Below are 17,299 nucleotides of genomic sequence, written 5' to 3' on the forward strand. Positions count from 1 at the left end.
TTACTGCTACACCTGCACAGAGGACCTAGTTTCGACGTATAAATCAGCCTTAAGTCACAAGTTAATGAAGGTAGGATTGTTTCCCAGTTTGTTTCTTAACTCTTGTCACCAGGAGTCTAAACAGTAATTCACTTCAATTCGGTTTATTTATATAGCCCCAATTCACAACACATGTCATCTCAAGGCACTTTATAAATACACTTCAACCAGATTATACAGTCAGACTGGTTCAACGTTTTTTAAGGAAAGCAAGTATCCTCCTCTGGAGTGATATGGCTGAGTTACTTTGCTCTGTGATTGGGAACCCAGACAAGAGTTCCCAGGTGAGCAAATATTTCCCTTTTTTTAACCTGTCCAGAGTAGGATACTGCATTTCCATGCAAGGGACTGAAGGTGATCACCTCATCATCCAAACCTTGCAGACTTTCTTGCCTCCAGTGCAGTCTAGACTTATCAACAATTAAATTCTTCTGGTGCTGTGATCTTTTTATAACTGTACTTACTCCATTGTATGATTCAATTTCTACAGAAAAGAACAGCCCTGTTGCTCTGCTGATTGCTACATTTTTAGCAAACAAATTAGGAAGCTGCTCAAGATGGCTTTTCATTTAGGCCTGTCTTTTCTTTCTTGCCATAATGCTTTTTTTAATAGAACAGATAGAACATAGAAATTCTATTAGAAAACCATTTAAAATCTGCTCATCCCCTGACACATATAGCTGGGGTTTGTCTCTTCCAGGCAGAGGTGTACAGGAAGCTCTGCTGAGGCTAGGGTGTTTCATTACTCCCTTATTTGCCAGAAAGTTGCTGTGATGTTGGATGTAAATGCTTTACTTTCTTTGATAATTCTTTGTAGGGAAGCAAATTTAGACCAGAATTAACTTCATATCCTCAGTTTGTTTGACAGGCTCTCCTCAAACTCAAGACAGAGTTTGGTGCTTTTATGTGATGTGTCCTTTTTTTGACCACTGATAGAAAGTCTTTCTGTTGTGTTTGTCTTTCCAGACCACCTGCAGGATTATGTTGTAAAAGAAGAGGATGATTCTGACCAGCAGCTCTGTGGACAGGAGAAGAATTCCAGTTTAGACCAAGAGGAACCAGAACCTCTGCAGATAAAAGAAGAGCAGCAAGAACCACAACATCCCTGGACAAAAGAGGAAATCATTGAGCTCCCCATTAGTGAGCATGAAGAGCAGCTTGTTCTGAAGCAGGAGCCTGGAAATACAGATCATTTCACTGACCACATGAGAAATCACACAGGTGAGAAACCTTTTGAATTCGCTCAGCGTTGGCTTGCAGCTTGTCTGCCTGGCTGTGTGTTTCCCAGATGGGGCCGCCGTTTACAGTTGCTTTTTTCAATCTCTGCTTCTGTCACCTGAACCCCAGACGGCCTCAGCAGATGGCCGCTCACACTGAGCCTGGTTCTGCTGGAGGTTTCTTCCTGTTAGAAGGGTGTTTTTCCTCTCCACTGTCGCTACAAGCATGCTTAGTGTGAGGGATTGCATTTGAGTCAATGAGTCAATGCAATCAACTGGTTTTCCTTAGGTAGAAAACTTTGAACTATAAAGTGCCTTGAGGTGATATGTGTTGTGAATTGGCACTATAGAAATAAACTGAATTGAACTGAATATCTTTCCTGTGGAAGAAAAATTTCACAAGAAAATCTTATCGTATGTGAGGGACCAAACTTAAATAAGGACAAAAGGTGTTTAAAATTTGGAAAAAAAAAAAAAAGCTTTCATTTAATAGTGTCAAAAATAGTCAAGAAAGGCTCAAAAGCAATACAAAATAACTTAAATAATAAATAACATAGATCTGGGCCCAAATTAACTGAGGTCAACTGAGGAACCAACCAACAAAAAACTGACCCGCAAACAAAGAACTAAAGGCGGGTTAAATAGGGATGGAGTAGCCCAAGTCTACCACATGAGGGAGGCACAACATAACAAAAGAACCAATAAATACAAAACTAAAGCATTCTATGAAACAAATAAAGCAAAACTAACTTTTACTTAGCAGAAACAATAATAAGTATTTGAGTGACAAAATTAACTTATTAAAACAACTTGAAACAAGTCTCCCCCGTCAGTCTTTCAAAAAACAAATGGTATGCTCCAGGTTTCCTCCTCCAGCTGGTTTGCATCAGCAGCACCTCAAACAAAACAACAAATGTAACTAAACCATTCAGACAGACATTAACTGAACTGTGCAACCATTAGAAAATATCCGTCTAAAAGAAATAACCAACTTAAACATAAATTGTAATATAATATAAAGGAAGAATAAAGTACTAATACAATGTGGTGGTGGGAGGATCATCCACCACATCCTAACATACATATCAGAAAACATGCAGATGAGAAACCATTCTCCTGTACAATTTGTGGGTAAACCTTTATTCAAAAAGGTAATCTGAATGACCACTGTCGGTGACAGGTGAAAAGCCTTTCAAACGTCTGTCCTGTGTAAAAAGTTTTTCTTATAAATCTGCCCATAATAAACACATCAAAATTCACACAAGTGAGAACCCGATATTATGTACGATTTGTGACAAAAGTTTTACTCAAAAAAGGTAATTTGATATGTCACATGACAACTCACTGCGAAATACTTTTTTTTAATAACCTGTAGTAAAAATCTGAAGCCTTTCTCTTGTACTATTTTGACAAAAGTGTAATTGTTAGAAGTAGTTTGATTAAACACATGACGATTTATGTGAGAAACATTTTTCATGCATGACACATGAAACTATCTAATAAAGATATTGATTGCTTTGCAAAAGAAGTCCCAGCAGTTAGATGCCACAGGAATGAACAAATAGAGGCGTTTTCTATGTTTGAATTGTGATAAAATGTCCAGAATCACCTTCACCTTATTTTATGAGAAGCTCCCAGTTAACCTCTTAAGTCCGACGGTCCCAGTACCTGGCCAAACTGACCACCAAGCATTTTAATCCATCTTTAGGAAGCCGAAACACAGTGATGTTTTGTTGTCCACCTACACGCCTTTCAAGAAGGGGCTTAAAGTTTGTAAAACAAGTTTCAAAATATAATTAAAAAAAAATCTTGTTTTTCAATTTAAAGTGTGGTTTATCTGCTCTTCCATAAAATCTAAAGCAATCAGACACTTCAAACCTGGTATGCATGATTCCAAGATAACAGCAGAAAAAGTCCCTTTTGGTGAAAGCTTTTTCTGCCTTAAGAAGCAACAAAGGCTGCGTTCACACTGCAGGCCTTGATGCTCAATTCCAATTTTTTAGTGAAATTAGATTTTTTTTTTTTTTTGCGTTGACGTTCATATTTCCAAATATATGCGACATGCGCAATAGAGGATGCAATGACATCACAGGCCAGCGTGCTCTTTTTTTTTTTTCCCGGAAGTAAACATGGATGGTAGTGCCGGCGCGCATCTAGCGAACTTTCTCAACCATAAAAACTCAATCTTTTCAATATGTTTAAACATAAATACCGCTCCCCGCATCATCTTCTACCATGGTTGTTGATTTTCTTGCCGCTTCTGTGCAGCAAGATGCAGAATAGTGACCTGTGTCGGGTATTAATGACGTTCAGGTCTGATGAATGCGACCTGGCCATTCACACACAGGTCACAGTTGAAAAGATCAGATTTGTATCGGATTCAGAACCACATAGCCAAGTGGCCTGGGTCGCATTAGAAAACTTTATAGAGAACGATTTTGGAAAAAAAAATGTTTATGTTAACATTGCGATTTAATGCGATTTATTCCGGTTTAATTTCTCACATCTTTTTAAAAATATACAAACAATTCTGTTTAATAATAATCAGATAAATTTTCAAGCACAGATTACAAGAATAAACGAAACAAATCTGTGGCTTTACCTTATTGACATCTTTTCAAGTGTCATGAAACATGATATATAAACATATGGACTCCACTCTTTAAAGATAGTCAGATTTTAATAGAACAGTCTATAAATAAATATATAAAATAAGATATGAAATGAATGACTGATCTCCAGTCAGTGGCATCAAACATAATAAAGTGCAGGAAAAGTATAGCGAACAAATGTCTTCTTTCAACCAGTTGACATTTTTATGGGCAAATCAAATTCTCAAACAAAAAATGAGTGTATGACCTTTTTAAATCCTAAGAAAAAACTTTTTAAACAATTTTATAAATTATATATTCACTCAGTAAGAGCAGCACACATCATCGTAAAGTACAAAAAACAAAGATATGATCTCTGTATTTTTTTAGAAGCTCAGATTTTTTTGCCAAGAAAATCCGCATGTCAACCTTTGCTGGTTTCAAAGAGCAGCGAGTGCAAGTCCCTATATTCCCTCCAGCACTGAAAAGGAGCTCTGAAGGAGCACTTGAGGGAGGGACACAAAGATACTTGCGAGCCATATTGCAGAGTTGTGGAAAGTTAATGCTGTGCACCTTCCACCAGGCAAAGGGGTCTTCCTCTCCATCAGTAATGAGGTAGCTGTTTAACTCTGCCTCAACAACATCTTTGGGTTGCATGGGAGAAACAGAAGAGGCAACAGCAGTCTGGAATCCTGGCTTGGACCACTCACTTTTACACCATCTGGAGTCGGTACAAAATGCAGCTGCCCGTCTCCATACTGGCACACGCAAACGTGTCAACATATCACCTGTTCTATAGATTAAAAATTTTTATTGTTTGTTTTTAAAGCTCTTAATGGTCTAGCTCCCCAGTATTTGACTGAGCATCTCCAAACCCGTGCCTCGGTCAGAACACTGAGATCCTCTAATCAGTTGCTACTGGTCATGCCTAAAACCAGACTTAAAACCAAAGGTGCCTTTATGGCAGCAACACAGAGACGCTGAAATAACTTGCCTTGGCATATTCAATCAGCAGGCTCCTTTAAGGTTTTTAAATCCTCTCTAAAAGCTCACTTCTTCTCCCTGCCTTTTAATCAAGTCTAAGTGGACATTTGGCCAAATTTTATTTTAAATTTTATTTTATTTTAAAATGTGTTTTAATTGAAACATTTATCCTATTATCTTATCTTATCTCCATTTTTTTCTTTTTGTAATGAGTTTATGTATTTTAGCCTTCAGTTTTTATCTTATGCTCCTTACCTGTGATTCCTGTTTCCGGTTGTTTTAAATGTGCTTTTGAGTTGAGAGTTGAGTTGAAGAAACTCCCAAGAGACTTCTTCCCCTTTTCAACAGAGGGCTGTGCATTTTTAAGCATCTGAGTGGTTTCAGTACGACATCTCTTCTCCTACCAGAAAAAAAATAATAATACAGCAATTAGTATTGAAGTTAAATTATAAATATAAATCATAGGAATCATAGATGTGATTATTACCAACCTGGTTATATGCACGCCTTGCTGGTTGCATAATCTCAGTTTTGAGTCTGGTCTTAATGGTAGGAATGTTGTCTGCATTGATGTACTGGGTTTTGAACCTTGGGTCTAGAAAGGATGAAACATCCAAAAGCTCCTGGATGCTGGGGTCATTGTACTTATCACTGAGGTAGGCCAGGGCCTTGGTTTTAATTGACCTTGTCAGGTCAGTTTCCTCTTGGTCTTCAGCCAGGACTGAGGTGGACAGAAGGGGAAGAACTGGTTTGAGGTAGGACATGCTGACATACTCATCTCCAGAGAGAGCATCAGTAAATTTCTGGAGAGGATGAAGTGCCTTGTGAATGGACTCCTACACCTCAATATCCTGCCAGGTTGGGATCAGGGAGCGTGCACATTGGTCACCTGACAACACCTTAGTGATGGCTTTGAGCTGCTTTAGCACTCTGTCAATCATCATTTCTTTGGATCCCTATATTGTTGGGCATTCAGTGATGAGGGCTTGCTCCCTTTGAGCTTCAGCCATTGCTACCTTCTTCTTCTAGCTGTGAGAGAAGTGCCTCACCAGCTTCTTGCACAACCCTATTGCTCTGGACACTGTCATCTTTAAGTGCATGTCCTGCAATATAAATATATATAATGGTGTACTTTATACAATTTCAATTGTGTAATAGAGATGCACCTATCTGATGCTTGGGTCGGATATTGGCTCCAATACTGCCTAGTTAGTTGGTTTGGATATTGGATATTCAGATATTGGATATTCAGATATCAGAGAGCCGATCCAGTGCACTTTACATCAAAGTGTTATTTCTTCCTTTTTGCTGCTAATCTACAATTCTTTTCTTAATAAGTAATGTAAGTACATTTATATCTCTTAATTTGTTACCTTTATTTTTTTTTTTATAAATGTCTATAGCAAGTCTGGCAAGTTATACAGTTCATTCATTACAATAATAAGACCGAATTGGTACTGAATATCAGTCGATATGCAGGTACTGGATCATCAATGAATGGATCGGTGCATTTCTAGTGATAAAGGTTAACAACTTTGGAACAATGAAAGACTTCCACATTCTTTTACCCAACCCCTTACATTACAAACACACACACACAAATATGCTGTGATATAAGTTACAAAATGTAATCGGTGCCTGAAACACGGCAGTCTGGTCCATTCATTTAGTTGTGCTGCCATCACCATGTTGCACCATGATGCATTGTCAGTCGTTATGCGGATGGGATTTTCTTCCTGTAAATTCCAGCCTGCAAGTCCCTCTGTCATGCCGGCAGCATGTTTTTCCCTGTGTGGTCGTCCGGGAAGTAGGAAGCTTAAAGGCTGCGAGCTTTAAGATTTAAGTCTTCGTCAATATCATGCACTGTGAGACTCTGATATTGCTCCGCTGTACAGCTTGACCACAAATCAGTAGTTGTTGCGAAAAAAAACTCCACTGTTTTAAGCTCCGCCGCAACTGTGTCTCTGCATTTTTTTTTGTATAGGTCGGGTATGGCGACTTGACTAAAATATGTGCCTGATGGCATTGAATACTGTTTATCCATTATGGTTAACAAAGCCATAAACCCAGGCTTGGTCACTATACTGACGGGCATAATGTCTTTCACTATAAACTCCGTTATTGCCAACGTTATTTCAGTGTGCCGTTTCGCATTTTTTTCGTAAGGAGTAACACTTTCAAACAGTTCAGTCAGTGACCGCTGTCGGGTGGTACTTCGCTTAATTGGCGTTGAGGCACTGGTAGTTGCCATTCTAGCCATGCAACTATCATACACAGCCTTGTGGTGGTTTTTCAAGTGTTGATAAATGTTCGTTGTGTTACCTCGTGAGGTAGCAACAATAACAAGGCATATCCGCCACAACGTCTGATATTGCGCAGCGTCTTCCTTTTTAAACCCAAAATGATTCCATACAAGTGACATACTGTTCCTCTTTGGTACCAGACCCTCAGTTGTTTTATTTTTTGTCCAGTCTGAGGCCATTGTTTAGCAGGTTAGTCACGGACGACATCGAATTTCCCTTTGTGTTACTTTGCTAGCACGTCACCCCCATCCCGTGACCAGTCTAATCGCGTCCTTTGCAGTTAGAAAATCTTGTTTTAGCCTATCCCAATATTATTGCAAATGCAATTAATCGTTCGGCCCTAGTACCCCATGTCAAGCTTTTAGCCAATCACAGCCGTAATAGCAGCTGAGATGTATCACATTCTTGATTTGTTTTTGCGGTGTTAACTGATAAATCAGATTCTTACCAAACTCGGTTGAAAAGAACACACAAAACATCCACAAAGGCAAAAATAGTGTCCCTTTGCTTTTTTTTCTTAAAGAAATAGAGGGTATTCCACCTAAAACAGGCGCAGATATATTTGTGTTGTTTCAGCCTTTCACCCCCGGTTGACATGTTGTCACGTCTCTGCATTTCAAATGGTTTAAAAGCTACATTTGGCTTTATCATTATTCTATTTGTCATCCTGTATGCTATCTAAATGCTTTAGACTAATGGTGTATCACAGCAATGCACAGTTGCTTCACCGCTTCAGATAGGAGGAGCTTAAGCTACATTAATCTATGCCATGAGAATGAAGAAAAGTTTGTCACAGGAATGTAGTGTGGATTAGTTTTTACTCTAGGTTTCAGATTTTTGAACTACCAAACATTAAATAATTTCAATTTTCAACTTGTGTTTTGTGATTGAAGTTAACATTTCTTCTGCAGAATAAAGTGATTGAAAATTGTCATCTTTGTTAACTTTTTAAGAGGTTTTACATTATCCATATTGTGTCTTAAGAAGTGCATTATGTCTTTTTTTTTTTTTACAATCCTTTTAAATCTTTCTCTACTTATTGTGTCTAAGGAGTTGGAGTCAGAGAAGGTTTACAATCTAGCTCTGTACTGAGGTTAGAGAAGACAGAATGCTAGATAAAGAGCTGGATCAGGCCAGAATGGGATGGAGCTTTGGCTTTCTGGAGTGCAACTCCCCTTTCTTTTTGACCTTCTGCGGTAAAACCTTGGCAGTTCAGCAAAATGTAAAAATACTTTACACATTTCTTTAATGGTTAAGAATCTACAGGTAATCAGAATTTCAGGCTTTGATGATAAAAGTGGAGGTCCAAAACTTGCCAGATGATGGACCATTAACAAGTATTTTATAACCTGTGATGTTGACGTTAGAGCTGCAGTGCATGCTGGGAAAAGTAGTTCCAGTCTGTTTATATGAAGTTATATCTACATAAGGATGATTAGAATGAAGTGTCCTTTCTTTTACCCACCAATAGAAAATCTTTATGTTGTTTGTCTTTCCAGACCGCCTACAGGATTATCTTGGAAACAAGGGGGATTTCTCAGACCAGCAGCTCTGCGGACAGGAGAAGAATTTCTGTTGGGGCCAAAAGGAGAAACCTCTGCAGATAAAAGAAGAGCAGCAAAAGCCAGAACATCCCTGGACAAAAGAGGAAGCAATGGAGCTCCCCATAAGTCAGCAGGAAGAGCCAGCCAGTCAGCAGCCTTTCCTGGAGCAGAAGGGAGGTGATATGGGAGAGAAACCTTTCCCATGTTTAAAATGTGGAGAAAACTTTCTAAAAAAAGAACATTTATTGGTTCACATGAGAACTCACAGAGGTCAGAAGATTTATGAATGTCTGTCATGTGGAAAAAATTTCACAAAGAAATCTAGACTTGATACACACATCAGAATTCACACTGGTGAGAAGCCTTTTTCCTGCACGATTTGTAACAAAAATTTTACTGAAAAGAGTAGCTTGAATAAACACATGAGAATTCACTCTGGTGAGAAGCCTTTTGAATGTCTGTCCTGTGGAAAAAGCTTCACCTTTAAGTCTGATCTTAATAATCACATCAGCATTCACACAGGTGAGAAGCCTTTTTCCTGTACCACTTGTAACAAGAATTTTACTCAAAAAAGTACTTTGATTTCTCACATGAGAACTCACACCGGTGAGAAGCCTTTTGAATGTCTGTTCTGTGGAAAAAGCTTCACCTTCAAGTCTGATCTTAATAATCACATCAGAATTCACACAGGTGAGAAACCTTTTTCCTGCACGATTTGTAACAAGAATTTTACTGAAAAGAGCAGTTTGACTAAACACATGAGAATTCACACAGGTGAGAAGACTTTTGAATGTATGTTCTGTGGAAAAAGCTTCACGCAGAAATCTAATCTTGATACACACATCATAATTCACACAGGTGAGAAACCTTTTTCCTGTACAATTTGTCACAATAATTTCACTGGAAAAAGTACTTTGACTAAACACATGAGAATTCATTCTGGTGAGAAGCCTTTTGAATGTCTGTCCTGTGGGAAAAGCTTCACCTTCAAGTCTGATCTCAATAATCACATTAGAATTCACACAGGTGAAAAGCCATTTTCCTGCACGATTTGTAACAAGAATTTTACTGAAAAGAGTAGTTTGACTACTCACATGAGAATTCACACAGGTGAAAAACCTTTTGAATGTCTGTCTTGTGGAAAAAGCTTCACTCAGAAATCTAATCTTGATTCGCACATAATAATTCACACAGGTGAGAAGCCTTTTTCCTGTACCATTTGTAACAAGAACTTTACTAAAAAAAGTAGTTTGACTGCTCACAGGAGAATTCACACAGGTGAAAAGCCTTTTTCCTGCACAATTTGTAACAAGAATTTTACTGAAAAGAGTAGTTTGACTAAACACATGAGAGTTCACATAGGTGAGAAGATGTCTCCTGAATGATTTTTAACAACTGTTGTAAACAAGAAGGTAATTTGAGTATACAGATGACATTTATTCATGCATTATGTTGAATAATTTATATATATTATTAAAACATTTGTTTCACACAAGTCGCAGGAATGAGGAGTAGAGGCACTTTCAATGTCTGAGTGGTGATAAAATGTCCATCTAGAAACTCCTTCACCTCATTAGATGAGAACCTCACGGGTTAATGTTTGGTGTTTTTTTTCGAGCAAAGTTTTGAGAAGGCCATTGATTAACAGCTCTGTTTACATAGAATCTACAACAGATAAGGTGTTCTATTGTAAACCTGGTAAATATTCAGGTCCTGGGTGAATATGTGGATGTGAATATTTGAAAGTTCATTATTTTTTTTGCCTGAGTAAATTAGATTTTAAATGGCCAAGAAAATAGTTTTGCCCTAAAAAAAAAAAAGATGTTTACATTCACAATTTCTTACTTTTTCTGTAATGAACAGAATAAACATAAAGTGAAACTACAGCATATTGGTTACATTTTGCATACACGAGTGTATACAAAATGAAATTTTGTTTAAAACGGCTCTAGTCAATTTAATTTTTTTTAAAGTGCAGCCTTGAAAAACAGTAATAAAAACATTAAAAAAGAAAAAAATAGTAATATAAAAAAATGACATTTCTTTTTTTAATTAAACTAGTTTGCTGTCAATACAGCAAGTAATTAAAATCCCTACAGGCCCCTACTGTGCCATTTTGGCATGGTGTGGCATAACCTTTTCTGAATGAATTTATTCAGAGAAAAACAAAAAATAAGATATATATATAATATTTATTTATTTACTTATTGGGACTTAGAGTATTTTTGCTGAATGATAAGCTCTTGGTTGGATATATTCCAGAAACAGTTTTATTCAGTGGCTGGAGTCTGTAGTTCAGGTAAATTGAAGTCCTAAAATGATGAAACATGTCTGTTTAAAAAGATAAACAGGATTGTTGATGTTATTTTTACTGATCAGGTTAAATCTGCTTTAACTTGGCAAAAAGCCTTTGTCTTAATAATGTATTAAAGAAATCTGACTCTCCTCTAGAAGTGTGAAGTTTCTGCTTTTTAAAGATTTTTTTTTTAAGTATAATTTTCTATTGAACTAACTGTAATAGTTTTGTTCTTGATTCTGTAGATGTTCTATTTACCTGCTATGACTGAAAAAAGTATTATATTCTGCTGTGGATGTTTTTAATTATTGTAATCACTTCTAAATTGATGAACGAGCAGAAATAAAAACCTCTTGGATTGTAAAAATGTGGTTCTTTTTATGGTTTCGTATAAATCACAAATCTTTTTCCATGTTTTCTCAATATTTTAAGACAGTAAGACAGTATTTTAAGCTGTAAAATAAATAGTTTAATGGCATTCACCTTCTGTCTTCTCCAGTCTTTCCTGTTGCTCCTCCATCAGCATTAATCTTTTTGCTTTTTAGAGCCTGAGTGTGTTCAAATCTGGCCATTGGATAAATTCTCCTTTGCTTGTTGGAGAACTTAGATTAGGAAATAATGTAGGAACGTATTCTGGCCCAGTTGGTTTGGCACCTGATAAAACAAGTGTTTCAGTTGCTATAACTGTGTGTGTCCAGAGCCGCTACAACCAAGCAACTAGCTCAGCTTAGCTTTGTAATCCACTGTTACTGTTTTTCATTTCAACAAGGCAGATAACAGCCCTAAGGACTGAATCTGGACACCAATGTTTAGAGATTTGATAACGTTCCATGAATGAGCGGAATAATAATACATTTTATTGAAGCGTTAAGGCCGAGTTGTCCAGTAGGACGAGTCTCAAAGCGGAGTTGCATTTTCTTTGCAATAGAGGTTTAACGTTGAATCTATTAATACAAAGTGAAAGTTTGAGGAGAAACAAGACAATCCTGTTTTCCTTTTGGTTTGTTTTATAAATGCGAGATGATCAAAATATCTGATCATCTTTTTGGGGCTTTTTTATGCTGAAGCTCTTTCAAGGTGGTGTAGAATCTGTAGAAGGTAATTCTACGTGTCATTACATCAGGTGGTTTCTGAAAGTTTCAGGTTCTTTAAAATTACTCAAAATAATAATGAAATGTACTCATATTGAAATGTTTAATTTGTATTTCTTACATACTTAAGTACTTTTAAATACACATACGTTTGTATCCTTAAGTACTTTTAAAAGTGAGTACTTCAATACTTTAACTTGAGTAGATGTTTGACCGAGCAACTTTTACCTTTTTTTATTTATTTTTGTAACTATAGTTGAGTGCTCTTTCACCATTGCACAACAGTATTGAACAATCAGCCAAGCATAGCCTAATATTGCATATATTAAGTGTTCTGAATGTTATTTCTATACATTTAATCATAGGAATTTCCCTCCATCTTAAAAACCTATTTAGCCAATAATTAACAAATATTTGGAATAAATATTCTGCTGATTACTTTTCAAATGTGTATTTATGCATACGGATAAGACGAATTGAAAGGTTATTGAGAACATGTAGCTGCGTTTTTTTTTTTGTGTGTGTGTTTTTAGATCTAATTACCTGTCCGTTCACCTGTGACAGGAGGGCATTTTCCCATCATGCACCATGCAGTACAGCCTCTGCATTTTACTCCTGATAAGCAGCAGCGGCTGCCTGAGACGGCTGATCCTTCACTCAAAGTTAGAGGAGTGTTGAACCAAAGCTTAAGGTTTCGTGTTAAAACATGAGCTAAAATAATTTTTGGTGTTTAGTCACTGAATAATCCAGTTATTGTCTCATATGAACATAAATATAAACACTGTACAGTTATAAGATGAATTTAAGTTATAAGAAGAATTTGCATTCCTGTTTCTTTTTCATACAGTAGAACTTGAACATCAACTTGTTTTCCTAAAACCTGTTTCCATGTTCCACTGAGTTTAAAGGCCTCAGTTGTCAAAAAACCTCAAATCACAGTGAGACTTTCTGGGGATTCATACCAATATCTGTCAAACTAAGAGAGGGTTTATTGTACAAATGTTTACACTCTTAGTAGATCTATTTAGGAAGCACTGAAACAGGAAGCTGACTGAGTGAAATCTAAAACCCCTCTTTTTAGGGTAGATGTTTTTTTAACAGAGCAGGAAATACAGGGAAGAGTTAGTTAGATTATTCAGGGAAATATGGTTTAGAAAATGGGACTCCAAGGAAGAATAATAAGTCCTTTATTATTTTTAGTTATGATAAATGATACATTTAAAGAAGCAGAGAATGAAATGGGTTGTTCTCTTTATGCTCTTTAGCAAAACCTTTAAGTTTAAACTGGATGGAAAAACAGAATAATTAAAATAATGTCTGATAGTATGGCAGCTTTATTAAGGATTGAATCAAATCATTGAAAAGAACATATATCATTAATGGTGTTTATCTAACCAGTTATAGATTGTATTTTCCTCAGTTTAATCATTAATCCTTCTTTCCACATCATATCATGAGCCTTTCTCTATCTAGAAAGAACACCTAAACACTTTCTTTATTAACTTTAGCTTTCATTACCTCATGCTGTAAACATATTGCAGGGTCCATGGTGTTCCTCCCTGTCCTAAAACCACTTTGATGCTTAGATAAATATCCATTGGATTCAATAAAAAGTCTTTCATGAACCATTTTCTCCATGCTTTTACTCCAGCATGATGTTGGACCAACCGGCCTATAATGTTCTGATCTTGAAAAATTCTTGCCAGATTCTGGTGTTGGAACCACTGGAGCCTCTTTCCAACTCTTGGCTAGTTTTCCACATTCCCATAATCTGTTAAATAATCTAATAAAATGATCTTTGATGCTCACTAAGTTTACTTATCATTATATAACATATTTGATCGTTACCTGGAGTTGACGTCGTAATTCTCCTCATGTACGGTGACCCTGAAGGACTAACCCCTACAACATTAACAAAGCACTATTACAAATCACAAAAGCACTGCAACATTAAGGAAAACACCACAACATTAAAAAATAGGAAGAGGTATGTCCCAGTGGGAGACCTGAGTGATCTCTGTTTGGACAGCTCATTTTACTTTTGAACCCAGGGGCGGAGTTAGGAAATTTTGAGCCCTAGGCAAAGACAAGCAGGGGGCCCTCTGAACTGAGAAGACAACACATAAAACAAATCCGTTATACAGATACAAACATTTTAATACACATACATTATTTGTTCTATGTTTTGTCCCTCTCTTCTTGTCCCTTTTCTTGTTTTCCTCTCCATGTTTTGTACTCAGCTGACTTTTCATACTGTCTCAAAAGGAATCAAAGATTTTTCCAAGCACTAAGCTCCCTTACCTTATTGCTCCTTCCTGTGTTTCCAAAGAGGCGACGGCAAAAGTAAATAACACAGTCCATCTATTCACTGTAGAAAAGCCATGATCTGCTTATCTGTTCTCCATTTTCATTTGAAAAAAAATAATAGCTGGAAGTAAATCTGTGCCTGTTTCCATTTTTTGAGAAGATCCTGTCCTTCACCTGGAGTGGTCCTCTCCATACTATCCAGCAGCGTGGTCAATCAGACAGCTTTTTGGTTGCTTACTAGCTGAGTGGATGATGCTGGACAAGCAAATACAAACTCAGACAAGTGTCACAAAGTGCTGCACAATATGAGGCTTAGAACACAAAGCAGCACCATATAAAAAACATATAGGCAAAATAAATAAAATTATAGCATGAGGCAGTAGATACAATACAGCACCATATTCCTCTGGTTGCACGTGTCAATATCCTTGCTGCAGAATTTTGCAGTAGTGGTGGTCTGAACTTGATGACAAATGCATGGATGAGCATCTCAAGGTCATTTTCAGAAACTAAGTTGCTGAGTTTTGCAATAAAAAGTAGTTGAAAGAAACTATGTTTTATCATTTGCTTTATGTTCTGCTCCAGAGCCTCATCAAATAAAACTCCAAGGTCTCTCTCAAAGTGTGTTTTGTCACCTGGTTTACGTCACCTAAGTGCTTCTTTATGCCGGGAATGCTTTTGTCTGGGGCAATAATGAGTGTCTCAGGTTTTTATGAGTTCAGTTGTAGGATATTGTCACTCAACCACTATTATTATTATTTAGGACAAATATGTAATCAGAAAGTTTAATTTGTGGGTCACAGATGTAGTGAAGGAGCAGTAGAGCTGAATGTTGTCTGCAAGCATGTGATATGAGACTTTCTCAAACTGCTGGATAATCCTTTTTGTTTTCAGCTTTTAACCACATTACGCTGTCACAAGTACAGAGCAATGAAATTAACTCTCTGAATTTAACCCATCCTTTGGGGAGCAGTGGGCTGCCATTGTGCGGCGCCCGGGAGTAGTGTGGGGTTAAGAGACTTTGCTCATGAACCCAGAGTGGCAGTCTGTGGGCTTGAACTCTACCTGAAGGGAACACATAGATCAGGAACAAAATAGATCCTAGAACAGAACTCCATATAGTCCACATACGAGTTTTGCAGGGTCAGACATGATATGATTTACATGCACAGAAAACCTGTCAGTCAGGTATGATGAGAACCACTCCGCACAGGTCCAGTGATCCTAACCAAAACATTCAGCCTGTTTATCAAGATGTGGAGGTCAACTGTGTCAAAGGCTGAAGAACGAGGGCAGTAAATGTTCCACTAATTATTTCAAACTAACTTCATTCCAACATATTAATGTGAACATAACTCGTTCTCACATGTCTTTGTTCACATGTGAAGCAGTAAGTGATGGAGGCTAAATAATGGAAATAATCAAAGGATTGTTTTATTGTGATGATATGAAATGATCTTATTAGATGATATTGGAGCTAAAATCAGTTGTTCTTCCATCCAGTTGAATCTTTCTGGATCAACTTGTGTCACATTAATGAACCAGAGTTGGTGTTTCTGCAGAGCTTAAGATGATGCACATGTAGGCAAGGCATGATGCTGATGCTATTAGATGGAAACTAAAAATCCAAAGTAAATCTAGTGAAAAACATGAAAAGAGGAGTGAACTTGTGTTGGTGGTTAGGACTTCCTGTGATTAAAACATCTGCACACCCCTGTGTGGCAGTTTTGGCAGAAAAAGGAAGAGACTGGCTCCAAGCCAAGCAGGTTTTAGCTCATGGTCTAATCACCAGATACACAAAAAGTTACCTATCATTATTATTATTATTATTGTATTGTTTATAAAAGGTAAAAGTTGAGTTAGAAGATATTGTAGTATGGCTTTTGGCCTGGTAATATTCAGTTTGTGTTGTGCTTATTGGTGAGCCACGGTGAAAATATTTGATTTAAAAATGTTTTGAACTTATTCAATTTCTGTTGGTCACGTTGTTCATTTGTTTTGAACTAATACACTTCTGTTTGTCAATTTGTTTGAAAGGTTTTCAACCTAAATCCCAAATCCTAGATCCCAAATAAAAACAATGGAAAAGGATTTGAGTTGTGCATAACGTCATTCTTGGTGATGACCAGCTGGGTTTTTTTTAAGTTGCGGCGGGAGCTGAACTAAAAAACCACTCATAGTTATCTGCAAACATATTTGAAATCAGTAGCTTCTAAAGTTAATCTGTGTTCATTCAAAATGATCATCAGTCTGATTATTAGCAAACTGCTCCACAGTCTCCTTCAGCAGCCACTACATGTCATGAGAAATACATGATCATTGACCTGCTGCTGGGAGGAAGTTTGATAATATGAATATTTAACAGGAAATTTAGTGTGGATTACTACAATGATAAAAGGTCCCTGAATGCACCATGGCCTGTATTACCATAAAAAGCTGAACAGAAGCTCAGAAATGATCTGCTGAGAATAAAGCTGCTGCTCTAAAGGGGTTTGAAGACTACACTGTGTCAAGAATTATTAGGCAAGTTGTATTTTTGAGGATTATTTTTATTATTGGGGCACAATTTTGTTCTCAATCAACCCAAAGGTCTCCTTAATATCAAAGTTTCATATTTTTGGAAGTTGATGTGTTCTTTTTTAGATTTGGCCATTTTATGAGGATGTCTGTGTGTGCAGGTAAATATTACTGTTGCAGAATTATTAGACAACATAATAAAAACAAATATACCCATCTCACTTGTTTATTTTCAACAGGTAAACCAACAAAAACTTAAAATTCAGAAATAAAGATTTGCGACATTCAAAACAAAAAGATCAGTGACCAATATAGCTTTATAGACACCTCACTTTCTTCACCATGACGCTCAAAAGCCTTCCATCCATAGATTCTGTCAGTGTCTTGATCTGTTTGCGATCCACATTGCG

At 36.9% G+C, this 17,299-nt stretch overlaps 1 protein-coding gene across 1 annotated transcript; it reads left to right on the forward strand.

The window, feature by feature from the left end:
* Positions 1-876: 876 nt before the first annotated feature.
* Positions 877-11,318, forward strand: LOC107104744 (gastrula zinc finger protein XlCGF26.1-like). Its single transcript, XM_015404829.1, has 2 exons — positions 877-1,260; positions 8,634-11,318. The coding sequence occupies exons 1-2, from the start codon at positions 1,245-1,247 to the stop codon at positions 10,061-10,063; spliced, it is 1,446 nt and encodes a 481-aa protein (XP_015260315.1). The 5' UTR covers positions 877-1,244; the 3' UTR covers positions 10,064-11,318.
* Positions 11,319-17,299: the final 5,981 nt, after the last annotated feature.

Source organism: Cyprinodon variegatus, unplaced genomic scaffold (assembly GCF_000732505.1).
Source record: "Cyprinodon variegatus isolate N-32 unplaced genomic scaffold, C_variegatus-1.0 Scaffold1867, whole genome shotgun sequence".
Taxonomy (NCBI): domain Eukaryota; kingdom Metazoa; phylum Chordata; class Actinopteri; order Cyprinodontiformes; family Cyprinodontidae; genus Cyprinodon; species Cyprinodon variegatus.